Source organism: Alternaria atra (assembly GCF_907166805.1).
Source record: "Alternaria atra isolate CS162 genome assembly, contig: 16, whole genome shotgun sequence".
Taxonomy (NCBI): Eukaryota; Fungi; Ascomycota; class Dothideomycetes; order Pleosporales; family Pleosporaceae; genus Alternaria; species Alternaria atra.
This window is the reverse complement of record NW_025091313.1, coordinates 270,490-284,030: the sequence shown is the minus strand read 5'-3', so window position 1 is coordinate 284,030 and position 13,541 is coordinate 270,490. Positions and strand designations below refer to the sequence as shown.

At 50.9% G+C, this 13,541-nt stretch overlaps 5 protein-coding genes across 5 annotated transcripts; 3 read left to right on the top strand and 2 right to left on the bottom strand.

Moving 5' to 3' along the window:
* Positions 1–308: 308 nt before the first annotated feature.
* On the top strand, positions 309–1,244 carry ALTATR162_LOCUS117 (uncharacterized protein; the record flags this gene model as incomplete). The annotated part of the gene is made up of 2 exons (XM_043307710.1): positions 309–495; positions 577–1,244. The coding sequence occupies 2 exons, from the start codon at positions 309–311 to the stop codon at positions 1,242–1,244; spliced, it is 855 nt and encodes a 284-aa protein (XP_043163645.1).
* A 72-nt stretch (positions 1,245–1,316) lies between these two features.
* ALTATR162_LOCUS116 (uncharacterized protein) lies at positions 1,317–3,963 on the bottom strand (the record flags this gene model as incomplete). Its single annotated transcript, XM_043307709.1, has 3 exons — positions 1,317–1,840; positions 1,897–3,733; positions 3,811–3,963. 3 exons carry the CDS (start codon positions 3,961–3,963, stop codon positions 1,317–1,319), a joined length of 2,514 nt encoding a protein of 837 aa, XP_043163644.1.
* A 3,347-nt stretch (positions 3,964–7,310) lies between these two features.
* On the top strand, positions 7,311–8,029 carry ALTATR162_LOCUS115 (uncharacterized protein; the record flags this gene model as incomplete). The annotated part of the gene is made up of 2 exons (XM_043307708.1): positions 7,311–7,360; positions 7,405–8,029. The coding sequence occupies 2 exons, from the start codon at positions 7,311–7,313 to the stop codon at positions 8,027–8,029; spliced, it is 675 nt and encodes a 224-aa protein (XP_043163643.1).
* A 2,205-nt stretch (positions 8,030–10,234) lies between these two features.
* On the top strand, positions 10,235–10,960 carry ALTATR162_LOCUS114 (uncharacterized protein; the record flags this gene model as incomplete). The annotated part of the gene is made up of 1 exon (XM_043307707.1): positions 10,235–10,960. One exon carries the CDS (start codon positions 10,235–10,237, stop codon positions 10,958–10,960), a length of 726 nt encoding a protein of 241 aa, XP_043163642.1.
* A 524-nt stretch (positions 10,961–11,484) lies between these two features.
* Positions 11,485–12,339, bottom strand: ALTATR162_LOCUS113 (uncharacterized protein; the record flags this gene model as incomplete). Its single annotated transcript, XM_043307706.1, has 1 exon — positions 11,485–12,339. One exon carries the CDS (start codon positions 12,337–12,339, stop codon positions 11,485–11,487), a length of 855 nt encoding a protein of 284 aa, XP_043163641.1.
* Positions 12,340–13,541: the final 1,202 nt, after the last annotated feature.

Sequence of the window (13,541 nt, the reverse complement as noted above, 5' to 3'; positions counted from 1 at the left end):
CAAATCACGATAGCCAACCAAAACAAGCGACCGCACAGTCATCTCCTTCTCATATTCAGCAGCCTTCTCAGGTTTCTTACAGCCAGCCCCCATCGCAACGACAATCGCAATCGCCCTCAACCCCTCACTCGCGAAATCCTTCCAGCTCACAACCGGTACAACCACCACCACACATAAATCCTGAGGAAAAGTCGCTTCACATCCATATGCCAATCACGAATACACCCCCGTTTTTCGATCAGTCCCCTTCCAATGGACTTGCTCAGTCGTCGTCACTTCTCTCACCACTCCCTATATCGATTGCCGACATGAATGGTTTCGTCTCTTCAACACCCATGTCCGGATATGATGACTTCGTGAGGACAGTGTGGGATCAGTTCGACAATGAAAGTCCGCAATTCATGATAAATCTTTGGCACACGATGCCCATGGACACGACCTTTGATCCTATGCGGATAGACCCGGCGTTGATGATGAGTATGGGTATGGACATGAGTATGGGACCCCCTCCAACAGACACTCTTCAATAGCGGATGCCGGCATTCCCGATCGTGGACGAATTCGACTTTCAACAAGGCGGGCAAATAGCCGTGTCGAAGTTACGGGAAGCTACACGAGACAAACTACTTGCCATCACCCAAAGCTTCCTTCACAAGGCCCGGGCTATTCACGAAGACGGCAGTAGCTCATCCTGCAGTTGCGAGTCTCCAGGATCCACGGCTTCTCACTCCAACTTTGTTCTTCTTCCGCCTGCTCGCGTTCTGGAGTGCTTCCTTAAGTCATATACCAACTCTTTCGAACGCTATTATCCCACCTCCGCCAGAGGTGTCCTTGACACCAACGAGTTGATTCAAAACTACAACGATAAGGCATCGAGCTTGCTCACCCTCATGATGATTGCGCACGGCGCCATGACCATTCCGTCTATAGAAGTGAGATGGCTGACTGGTGGCTTCACTGAAGCATGTCGAATATCGCTCTTCGACCTCATCGAGAAGAACATCATCATGACTGGTGAACCTATCGTTCTGCATGCAGCCCTTCTCTTCACTGTTCCAGTGGCGTGGAGTGGGGATAAGTGGCAGATGGACATCGCCATGGGTCAGCGTGGCATGTATCTTTCGATGCTACGACACTCCGGTATCCTCGGTGTGCGACCGCCGACAACGCCTCACATTAATGGAAACACTTCGATGAATGCGTTGTGGAAGGACTGGCTTCAGCAAGAAAGCCGCAGTCGGTAAGTGCTGAAAACCTCGGTACAGTCACGTGAACACACTTACTAATATCGCGCTGCAGCCTCATCTACTCTTGGGTTATGGTAGACCAAGACCTATCGCTCTTTCACGATACCGCTCCTCTGTTCTCAGTAACAGAGTTTGGCGCGCCAATGCCTGATTCTGATCGACTCTGGCAGGCGCAGACTTCGCGACTTGATCATAGTCTCGTAGTTCTTCGTCGGGATCGAAGTTGTCCTCATCTTCTTCTGCCGCATTTTCCTGGTCCATCTCCCTGATACCGGCGGCGAAGTCCCGCTGAATTGCGATCTTGGAATATTCATTACGTTCGGCGATGCATAAGCGGCGGATTTTACCCTTGGTCTCGTCGTTCTGCACCTCATGCTCGCTTATTTGGAGTTTCAGTTCCTTGATCGAACCCTTGATTTGCCAGATTTCCTCTCTAGCATTTTTCCGGCTTCTCCTCAGCTCCTGGAACTTCTTATAGATATCTGACTCTGAAAGTGTGATCTCAACTTCGTTGTCATCATCGGTTCCATCGTCGTCAGGAGGAACCCAATTCTCGTCCGATTCTTCCTCAGATACGCGCCTTCGCTTCCTTGCTGAGTCCTTCTTATAACCCTTGAGGCGCTTGCTGGTCTCACCCACCGGGGCATACACCTTCTTCCGTCATCTATTTGTTCTTGAAGCTCTTTCCAGATTTCCATGTCCTTGAGCGTTCTGGATAAAGCGGCTTCGCAAGCTTGCTGCGATTCTCTAAGACTTTCGATCTTATCTTCGATTTTTTTGATGCTGGTCCTGTTTTCGTCGCCCAGTTCTTCAAGCTCTGCTGTCCCGTCTAGCTCTAGACTGTTAATAGCCTCGGTAACTGATATGTCATCTGTCTTCGAGCATATGAACGTGACACTGGAGAAGCCACCATCGTACTTGAGTTGCCGCCTGAAGGAACCTCCGAGGAGAGTCTTCGCAGCCTTATCATCTACTGCGCGGTTGATGGGAGCAACGATCCATAGTCCAGTACAATGCTTCAGGTAGCCTTGAGCAACAGCAGCCCGTGCTGCGTTGGAATCGTGTACACCAGGCAAGTCCACAATGACAGCACCTGTGGACAGCGCAGGACTTTTCGTGTAAATCCTCACGACCTTGATCAGCGGCCAATATTCCATCTCTGTGTTCTTGGTCGTCTTCGTCCTACCACCGTCGTTGCCCCTGCCCTTCTTGTTACATTTCTCCCTACTGTCCACGTAATGCTGAAGCTGTTGGTAGAAACTACTTGCCTGAGCTGTTTCTATCGATTTCGTGGTCCTTAGGATGCTCAAAACATTGGTCTTCGTCATCAGATCGGAGACCTTGTATTGATTCAGCGTGTCCCTGGGTAGCTTCGGATAAACCGATTGAAATTTGGCCCATGCGATACCAGCATCTGAGTCCAACTCGTAGATGCCACGTGAGACTGCGCCGTCTTCAGTTAGAAAGTCCTTCATCAAGACCGTGAGTTCCTCCTCCCAGTCTACCCGATCAATAAACTCAATCTCCGCACGATACTTAGCGGATGGATCTATGCTGTCGTTCCATGATATTTCTGTCACGACGGCTGTACATGCACGCATGCAGTTAGTCGGTACGAGATTTTCCTCGTTCAGCACTGCATTGATCACACTGCTTTTGCCGGCGCCGGTGTTGCCGACCACACCGATCACCGTCCGTGTCCGCCCCGCTTGCGGTATGAGCTTCTGGATGGCTTGCTTCCATGATTGCGCGTCCGCGTTCGATGCCGCATACCGCGAGAATTTCTCTTGCAACTCATTCAAGACCTCTACTGATCGGGCCACAGCTCTCCCTAGAAGTTCAGGATCCTGCTGATTGAGGATGGCCCTGATATGCCGATCTGTCCAGACTGCACCCCCATACGTCTCTGATGATCGTTCGCGATTGACTGTGCTAACTTGATCGGGTTGAACTAAACCAGTAGTAGGGCTTTGCAATGCTGGTTGATCTAGGAACGAACGTGGGGAACGTCGCTCGATTTTTGCACCGTCCGGAATCGCAACCGCATCGACATTTGCCTCGCGTTTTAGAAGGGTATCTTCAGGGATGCTGGACGAGTCCCTAGCAATTGGACTGGGCGATGGACATAGCTTGTTGGCGATTGTAGATGGTGAGTTGAGTTGTGGTCGATGCACGGCGAGCCCCGCTGATCGTAGTTTAGCGGTTTTCGCATCATGCGTTGGCGGTGTCATAGGAGGTACATTGCGGCGAGCTTCGAGACTCCTCGCATCCTGGCGAGCGGGAGTAGGACTGGCGGATACCTTGATAACCCCCAACATGGACTGTTCTGCGCACGTCGCCCAGAATAATACAAGATCACTGCCAGGCCGCAGGTAAGACCTGACTATGTCGTTCGGATCGACGAGAGCGTCTCCGTGTTTGAGCTGGAGGCTGATTACATTGTGTGATTTCAAATATGCTTCTTGGACCGTCTGTATGGGCATCTTCTGTATATATGTCAATGACGTGTCGGCTTCAAGAACGCTTTGTGGAGCATGAGACTGTAGACATCAGTGATACATACCTCATGACCAATCATCCAAATGAAGTCTCTCTCTACAAAGGATGCCTCTGGAGGTTTATCGTGGCGGAGCACCCCGATCCAGCACCGGTTAGGCTTCAACGTCTGCTTAGGAATGGCCACGATAGCCCTTTGCTGGAAATCATCCCAATTCATTGTTGTGAATTAGAAAATGTCGCTGCCGTCATATGCAAGGTAGTTGCGCATAGAGTGGAATTGTACCGTTGGACGCGGACACAGCTCTGGCACGTGCAAGGAGAATTGGAGGGAGGTTATTCCTTTATATTAAAGTCAAATCGCCGCCGTCAAGACCGAAAGCACTCGTGACAAGATATAATCGCTTCGAAGTCAGCGTAGGGTTGCCTCATTATCTTACCGTCACCGGCAAGAACCGCGGCAGAATTTGTGGAATGAAACCTGACGCTGTCTTCCAGTGGCTTACATGGTCGATTTCAGCTTCTTACACAGCACACAAAAGTCTTACTATGGACTCTGTGGCGCTAAGTGCAGACATTACAGTCGCTAGCGAGTGCAGCTTTACCCTGCAGGCAGCAACACCAACTAGGTCAACCTGTCACCAAGGGTCCCGGTCGTGATCGCCGACTAGCTTAATGACAACAATTTTTTTTTGGCATGCCACCCTGCTAACGGTTAGCGATTGATCACGTACGGAAGGTGCGGCAAAGCAGACGGATGTGGGAGAAGAAGGAGGTTACAGCGCTCTCCAGGATGGCTCACGCGAGTGGATTTCCTTCCTGGCGTGCGTGTGCGCTGATGGATCGGCGTTGCTGCCAAGCCTTGTCTACCAGGCAGCTGCTGGATCGATACACGGACACGGTATTCCGAGAAGACTGCGCTGGTCCCTCGAGCTCGAGAGCATTATCAGAAAGACTGTGCCGCACGCCTGCAGCGCCTATTTATTCTGATTACGCTTACGCTTACGCCCTCTCCACCTGCACACAGTGTGTCCATCAACCAAGTAAGTTACTTGCTTGACACCAGGGCTCCAAGCAACTGTGGACTCGCTGGGCCGACCGGTTCAACCGGTTGTTTTAACGTAAGCAGATCATCTCGAGGTGATTGGCCAGTGTCGCGCGTCTGTGCTTAAGTTTCCAACTAATTTAGTCCGGCCCACTGTAGTGCTCTAGCGCTCTGATGTCAAGCAAGTAACTTACTTGGTTGATGGACACACTGCCTGCACATCGTAATTACAAGGAGGATCAATGTGGCGATAAGGACGAAGATGGTAACGCTGATGATGAAAGTGGCATCGACGACACCGAGCGTCACTGAACCGCGGCGTTGCTACCCATGTTGATACCCACAACAGCTACCAATCCTACTGCCGTACAGGTCATTGAGGTGGAAGAGACATTGACGCTCCCTCGCCCGCAATCACCTTACTCCATTGTTCTATCCATGGAAGGTATTACGGAACTATCTCGGCTGGCATGTATCGCCCTGCAACTATGATTATTCGTGCTACTGGAGTCAGCTAGCTGCATTATAGATGCTTGAGATACAGACTGATGGTTGTACAAGGCACTCACAAAGATAGCAATCTTGGCGATGTATCAAGAACGGTAGTGGCGGCCATTGAGAAGGTTATATTGGGTTGTTATCACGGTTTAGGTAATAGGCTATTAGGCAGTAGAATTTGGTAGGAACACTGAAGTTGAATTGAAGTAAGTCTACGTGTTGATATACCGGAATGATCGGATGTCAGCAGGGTTATGGTGAAACTCTGTTCACATAGGACCGAGTACTTATCGGACCGAGCAAGCTGTACGTAGACTGCGACAGTTGTAGATATTAGTTCATCGTGTGTGAACGCGTAGCAACATCGGCGTTGCTCGAAAGAGCCGTCAACTCTCAACCGCTCCCCTTGTTTTGGCGCATTGTCCTGCTGTAGACGTTCCAGCGGTCTTTCAGTGGAACTTTGTACAGGAAGAAGCCAGTCTCTTTGCTTGTTTCCAGTAGAAGTATCTGCGCTTCACTTTCCAGTCTTAGCTCGAGGATGAGATGTTCGAAAGACACGTGCTCCAGTTCGCTTGCGGCATTTAGAGGGATAGGATACTTACATTTGGTCGAGCAGACGAGTACTTGCTTGTTCTAAGGAACCACGACAAGAGTTTCCACAAACAGTGAGCCAATGGTCTCTGGAATCCGTGCATTTGTATCTAACTTCGTCTCCCTGCTTTTGAAGATGGACTGAAAGGATTTTACCATCTGACAGGCCAGCATAATAGTTGTTGCTGAAGAGGACACAGGGCGTGAATGAATAAGCAGTTTGTTCGAAAACTCCGGTGAAGCTTTTCCTGAACACAATTTCTTCGATTGAAGGAATGCAGATGACGACCAGACTGGGAGCCGAAACAATAGTGTACTACTTTTTTCCGTACGCGAATAGCATGAGATCATCGATGCAAGGCGCTTTTCGAAGCATGACAAGCAGTTTTCATGTCTCGTTCTGATGTGATTCGCGGTTCGTTCTTTGATTTCGTAGCGTGATCCCGTTTCGGCGGCTCTTGTAATGCGGGATCGAAGCGAACACCACCCCAGTAATTTGTGCCCTCCCGCCACCCGCAATTGCACAGAATCTTTGCTGCGAACTTCATGTTCTCACATTCCAGCCAACCCAACCTGATTTTTCTTGTATCCAGTTGCACTCCTCAAGTTTAGGGAGGACGTCATCCTTAAAGTATGTTTCCCATATATCGTCAAGTTCTGGTGCATAGTGTGGCGGCCCGAATGCGATCATGATCTTTATACCGTGGAACATATCGATGGTGAAGATCACAAGCTCGTATCACTGAGGAACAAGCAAGGTTTGTAAGTTAGGAGAGAGTCGAGGATCGATCTTCGGAGTGAACAGACACCTGTATCCCTAGGGTATCATACTGATATAGATAGAACCTCTTGCTACCAAGTGGTACCTGCCAGTTTCGAGGGTAAGCAGGTTGATCGGAAGGTTATATTGACCATTGGAGAGTGTAGTCAATTTCGTGCCAATCGAAATCTTTTTCCAGTAATGATGATGGTTGATCACTAAGTTTGCTCTGCGAAGCACCATGGCGGAGGTAGGGAGCGTTTGGCGAGGTAAGCGCCTTGCTAGATTATGCTGACTCCACCTAGTGCTGCCACGCTTGGAAATACACGGGCGTCGATGCGAATGACTTACACAAACACAAGCGTATGTTTACTGTGCGCAGGAGGCATTGCCGTTCGCTAGCAAGGAACGAATAGCCTCAGGGTGCATCAATATGTAGCAATTTTAGACACTCACTGTGCATGGCAATGCAATGTGGTGAGACATCGCACAAGCGTAGCACGGATGTAGAAACGTCTGTATACAAGATGCAATGAATTCGCATGTACACAATACTTTACGCTCACGTTCGAATATCGCAGGGCAGGTCCGCTGCGTCTCTGCCTGGCTAGGAAACAGGACCATAAGTGATCGGATCACCGCCACGATACCGCCTCCATCGACGCTTTCGCCCATGGCAGGTCTCGTGGCAGGAGCGAGAAAGAAACCTGTCGTGTGCGTCTTGTACGTATACCATGCCTCTGCCAAACTCCATGCTTACCATCCAGCTGCGGCGCATCAACGGGCAGTTCTCCGCTACACATCAAGGCAGCTCACTCCCTCGCAGGCGCACTGCACGAAGCCGGTGTGAATTTGGTCTACGGCGGCGGGACTGTTGGCTTGATGGGTGAGATAGCGCGTACTCTTGTCGCTCTGGCAGGACCCGACAGCGTCCACGGTATCATTCCGGAGCCTCTTGTGAAGTTCGAAAACGCCGATCCTTCCTCGCCGTTGGGCCATTGCATCACCGAATCAATCTACGGGCGCACAACCATCGTCGAGGACATGCACACCCGCAAAAGGCTCATGGTCGAAGAGGTGATCCGAGGCGGACCGGGCGGAGGCTTTGTGGCCCTCTCAGGCGGTTACGGCACATTCGAGGAGCTCATGGAGATCACAACGTGGAACCAATTGGGCATTCACAGCATGCCAATTGTGGCATTTAGTGTTGACCATTATTGGAGCGCGCTTATGAGCTGGGTTCGAGCGGCTGTAGGCAAAGGCTTCGTGAAAGAAGCGAATGCCGATATCATCCGCGAGGCGCACAATGCCGAGGAGGTGATGAGATGTTTGGCGTCCCATCAAATCTCCAAAGGCAGGCAGAATCTAGCGTGGGCAATGAGCAAGTTGTGACACAAGTGGAAGGGGTCTTGTGAGTGCGAGAGTCAACCCTAGATCATGGCTCTCTCAAGCGGTCGACTGATCTTCCCAAAGTCCCATGATAGATACGCCAGTCTGTGAGATTCTACAGCGTTCCAGGCTGAGAATTGGGAGTAACGGCTCGATTGGCATTAGTACAAGGAGCCTAGTCGATGTTGTGGCCACAGGCGAGTGATCATGCTTGCGCTTATGGCGCATCGGATAGAAGTGCAGAGAATGTCGGGACATTGGATAGCTACGCCGTGTCATACTGGGTCTGTCAACACCGCTCCACTGGCACGCGCCTCTATACGACAGCAAATTCAGTCAGGCTAAGATTCCAAGGGAAACATGAATTGCGACCATACTAGCAACCACAGCTTACGATGTCGTGAGTGTATAGGCCACGGTAGCTTTTTACGGCCAGAACCTGATCTTAATCAATAACGACCGGTCGCATTGCGGCTCAGTTTCGCAATTTCTCACACATCCCACCTCTGAATACCACAGCACTGGAGCCAGGTATCTGCATCGATCGTCTCATCTACTGCGTCTGTCACGCCGCGGTACCAGTGGTCACTCCCGTACGGAAGTACACGGCTATAGCCATTTTCCCATACAAAACGGACTTGCGCTTGCGCCACACAATGCGCACAGATACCGCGGTGGACGCTACATTCACAACTTGCTGGCCCAGAGAACAGACCGTAGCGGAAAGACCGGAAAATCCAGCCCACCATATACTGTCTGTCTTTCGCATCAACGCCATACATGGAGGGCGCTATACGGCGACCCACAAAGTGCAAGGCAGCTGTGTCCAATCGCGCGAATGCGATCCTGCGTGTCGGCTCGGTCCACACATGACGCCCTGAATGATGGACCACAATCACCAAGTAGGCCCGACGTAGGGATCCTGGCGCGAGATGGGTTCGGGATCGTGTACAACCCGCATCTACGCACGGTGGGACGCGGCCGCTTTCTCTGGTCAGCCACCCGCGAGCCCTGGCGTTTGCTTCGAAATAGCACGTCAGTGAGATGGCGTTCGATGACAAGACTGTTGCGTTAGCCGAATAGCGTAAACTATTTGCCTTGTCCACTTACCATCTGTATGTCGACTGGCAAACGCCAATTCTGCCACGCTCCACGTCCCACGGCCAAATGTACTACCAAGACTCTGTGTAGTCAACCATTCTTGTAACCAGGATCGCGTGCCGTGTCGCCAGGCTCGACAGGTTACACTTATACTGACCCAGTCTCGCAGCGTTGCATCTGCTCCTAGCGCCGCAGCTACTGTCAAGCAGAGCTCCAATGGTAATCTGTCTAACATGTGTGAGTCGATTTCGACCTTGGACACAATCAACGGCCCGCGAACATCTGGCAGGTTACTTTGTGTCCAGAGCGGCGAGTGTACTTGTGATGTTAATCGAGCTTCATTCGCTGCGTGTAGAAAGCATGACGCCAGTGGGGCGTCTCGACGTTTCGAAGTCGCGTTACCTAGATGATGTGACGTCTTTGGTGAGAATCAGAAGTATTGCCTTGGAGAGGAGGCACGACGAGTCGGTCAGCCAGGACACAAGACCTGTTAGGCAGGGAGTTCAAGTCTACATAAACCTGATCATCCATTCAGAAGTATGCCCAGCTGTGAGCAGAAACGAGATTGAAGGCGCGATCCCGACGTACGCACGATAATGCGACAGGTGAGGCCCAGAGTCAAGTGTTTGGCGGGGTTTCTTTTGGTTTTGAACATTTCGCCTTAACCGTGAGAAAAGAGACCGTTCACAACGCCAAGCAGATTCTGAGTGAACTGTGACTTGCCACAGAGCGAACAATGGGCGTGTACTGCCCGATGATGTTGGTTATGGTCATCTCGTTGCTAGCTCACAGTAGCAGAACCCTTGTCGTAAGACCCTTACATTATCGCTGTCATTGTGTCATCAGCGGTACCGTGGTCACCATGTTCCACTGTGACATGAAATCTCTTACATCCCGCGTTCCGAAATCTAGGCTTGCGATCGGCTACGACCTACGAGCTTTCCTTGCAGCCCGTGTACAACAAATCGTCTGACAGGTGTGTAGAAGCTATATACTCCTGTATCAGATATTCATACGAGGGTACCTGCCACAGGTACTTTGATAGTTGAAGAAGTGATCCTTGCTCGCTCCGCAAGGCAATAGCTTGTTTGTCTCCAGATGTCGACAATGCTGTCGTATCAAGACCTAGGTCAGAGGGACACTTTGCAACCTCCCGGCTTGCGGAGTGGATTTAGCTACCTGTATCGACAGTCGCTGGTAGCTTCTGAAAGCACAGGCGATCTGTCGTTTCGCAATTCGTGCTTCCCTAAGTTATGCGGAAAGAACGTTCTGCTTCTCATCGACACCGAGGACGCTGGCGAAGTCAAAGTGCTCGAGGACAAGGTCAGGACGGATGTGGAAGGAGATAGATTATGCATACTATCTCACGCGCCTGGCGTACCGATCAAACAAGCGTACAATGAGCAGGGTATTAAAGTGCTAGCCGATCGTATAGAGGCGATGGTTGATTTCGTGGGTCAGAATCGAGAGCTCGTCCAGACTAGAGATATCGGAACCATTGTCATCGGAGCCATCCAAGGCTACGTTCGCACCTCGAAAAGGGACGGCTCAGGTGCTGCGTTTGAGATGGTACTGTTCTACAACGCCACGACTGAGAGAGTAATCAAAGGTGTGTCGAGAGGTATTCCCCTACAAGCAGAGTATCTGAGGGAAGCAAGGGAAGGAAAGACAACCTACGGTGAGGCTCTAGATTCCGTGTTTTGCGACGCGGCTCGAAAGCGATTCGGTTGCGACTTCGACATAGTCAACGATTGGTGTTGGGCTGTTTGCGGACAATCGCGGTGTGACCGCCTGCAAGCGGTTGCCCGAGATCTCGAATCCATTCTCGCTTGACGTCTTGGATGGGTTATATCGCTAAGCGCCAGCAGATGGTGCAGGATAGGAAGGTAAACATGACATAGTGTGGTTCAATACATCAGATATCTGCAGTCCTTCATTGCTCATCTACTATTTCCTACAGAGCGCACAGCTATGACTTGAACGTAGACCCCAAGGTGTCCAATTGCCTTATTCAGACCACAGGGTAGATCGGGTCGATGATGTGTATCCCAATAGTCTACACATCGCAATATAGGATCTCGGTGTGTCCCTGACGTCCTTTATTGTTGGTTATTTGAGTCATGATAAAGCATAGCTCTACCCAGCTATACCACGAAGTCTTTCCCAACGCAGAGCCCTGTCTCTGAACACAGCTTGCGTAGCAGCGTGGCCGATCTCTCGCCGTACAGTTTCTCGATCACCTCCAAGGTGTCCAGCTTGCACGGCTTCGGATCCGTTTCCAGGGCAATGTCGCCTTTACTACTAGACGAGTCCGTCCCATAAGACGTATTCGAACTGCTAGAAGACAAGAAACCACTCTAGTTGCTGTACTTTTCGTACACTGACCCGGGGTGCGGATCGTGGAAATACAGCTCGGCTCCGTTTGCGTTGTTATCGACGAAGACGCGTCGACAGAGGTATGTTTCCAGTAGTACAGGCGAGGCTGACGCTTTAGATTCTTGTATTCTTTTGAGCAGCTTTTGCGCTCGAGGATATACTCCCCGTTCGGCACTGTCATCGATACTGATCAACAAACCCGGTTGCGTTGGCTCATGCTCCGATCCGTTACCAAACGCATGTCGTATCACTTGGTACACGTAGAAAAGATAGCCCAAGGATCGAAAATCACCCGTACTTTCCTCCGCCGGCACGAATTGCATGAACGTTGTCCAGGCTGGCTCGTTCACACTAAGCATGCTCATAGCTTTTTCCACCGATGGATGTGGAAGCCTCTCAAGAGAGCGGCACATGCTCGAAAGAATAGGCGCCCCTCCCGGAGTGACGCTGCTGATACATGCTTTATCAGACGGATCTTGGCGCAGCAGCTCGTCTTCGAGGTAACCACGGAAGATATGCGAGATTTGTTGGTGATGCTTCTCTAGGGCACGGAGCCACCGCAGAGCCTCGTCGAATCTACAACGGCCAGACCGCAAGAGCTCGTTGACGTACTGGTAGTAATGGAAACTGGGAATGTCCAAACAAATGTGAGGCGGCTGATAAACTTGTTTGCCATCATCGCAATCAGCCCTCACCACCACGGGTCGAGACACGATAACAAGATCTGCAATGGCTGAAGCACTACGCGCAATGTACTTCAGCTCGTCTTGTGTGGTTCTGTTGTACTCCAAGCTTTGGAGGCCTACAGTCGGCTCCTCTTGAGTGGTTGTTGTCATGGTCTTCGACGAGGACTAGCAGATCCCCGATAGAATAGTGACAGCTCGCGGGCCAGAGACATCCAAGACACTTTGGAGCGCAGCTTGCGATGGTAACTCAGAGAAGTGTAGGAACTGGGTAGACGACGCGATATTTGTCCCTGTCAACGAAGCCGAGGAGTCAAATTTGGTCTTGACGAAGAATGCGATTCTCCTTGTGGCCCATGCGTGACACTCCGTAGGACAACCTCCAACAAGACCGTCGGGCGAGACGGTAACCTTGATCTTTTTGTTGCCCAGAGAGTCGATCAGTTATTCAAAGCTCTTAGCCATTCCGAATCCTTTTTTCACTGCCTTCTTGTATCTGGGATGCTGTCAGATTCCTTCGCCAGGGGCAGCCTCGACCTGGACATAGAAGTATCCAGAAATGTTCGCCGGAAAGCTTTGCATGCTGGCTCCGGTGTCGAAAAAGCAGATGGTGCATATGTCGTTGCTTGTTTCCAGATTGGCTATCGGACAGGCTGAGTCCGTCATTGTTTCGGTCTACGGGCAGGGTCGACGAGGTGTTCGTGGACTACGGATTTGTTAACTCCAGCACGGTAAAACTCAAGTAAATAACCGTTCTTGACTTCGGGTCCTGCCACATCAGTCTAGTGTTGGTGGTGATAACTGAAATAACATTCGTTGGCCAGCCGTGTTATCTCACTTCACTCCCAGATCACAGGCGGAGGGTTCACTCGTCTTGATAAAAGCCATTGTCACCCGCAAATCAGGTGCGTGAGAGAGATCCATGAATGTTTTCCGCTTTGGTCCGCCCGCGTGTCACATTTGGTAGATGGACGAGCATCTTTTCGTGTGTCGTTGCATTTCAGGCATAATTTTGCCATCCAGTCGCTCGCACCTGCAATCTTAGATCTTTGCACATCGACCATCTTTGATCCCACGCTCGCTCTGCTCTCGCTTAGCGACAAGGCAAGCTTCTCTCTGACCGGCCTAGTGGTGGCAAGCACCGCGGCTTGATGAAGTTGAAACCTTTCTCGACTCTAGGCTGTTGACAAAGGCGAGAGATCTCCAGGAACGGCACAAACTGTACGAGGCGAGATTCTGGGAAAGGGTGAAAATGAGGGTGTTGATGACGACACACAGCATTTGATTTTCTTTTGTGTGTTGCATGTGGCTGGATTGACTCCGTTAGTTGACCCCAGGTCAGCCATTACGTTGAA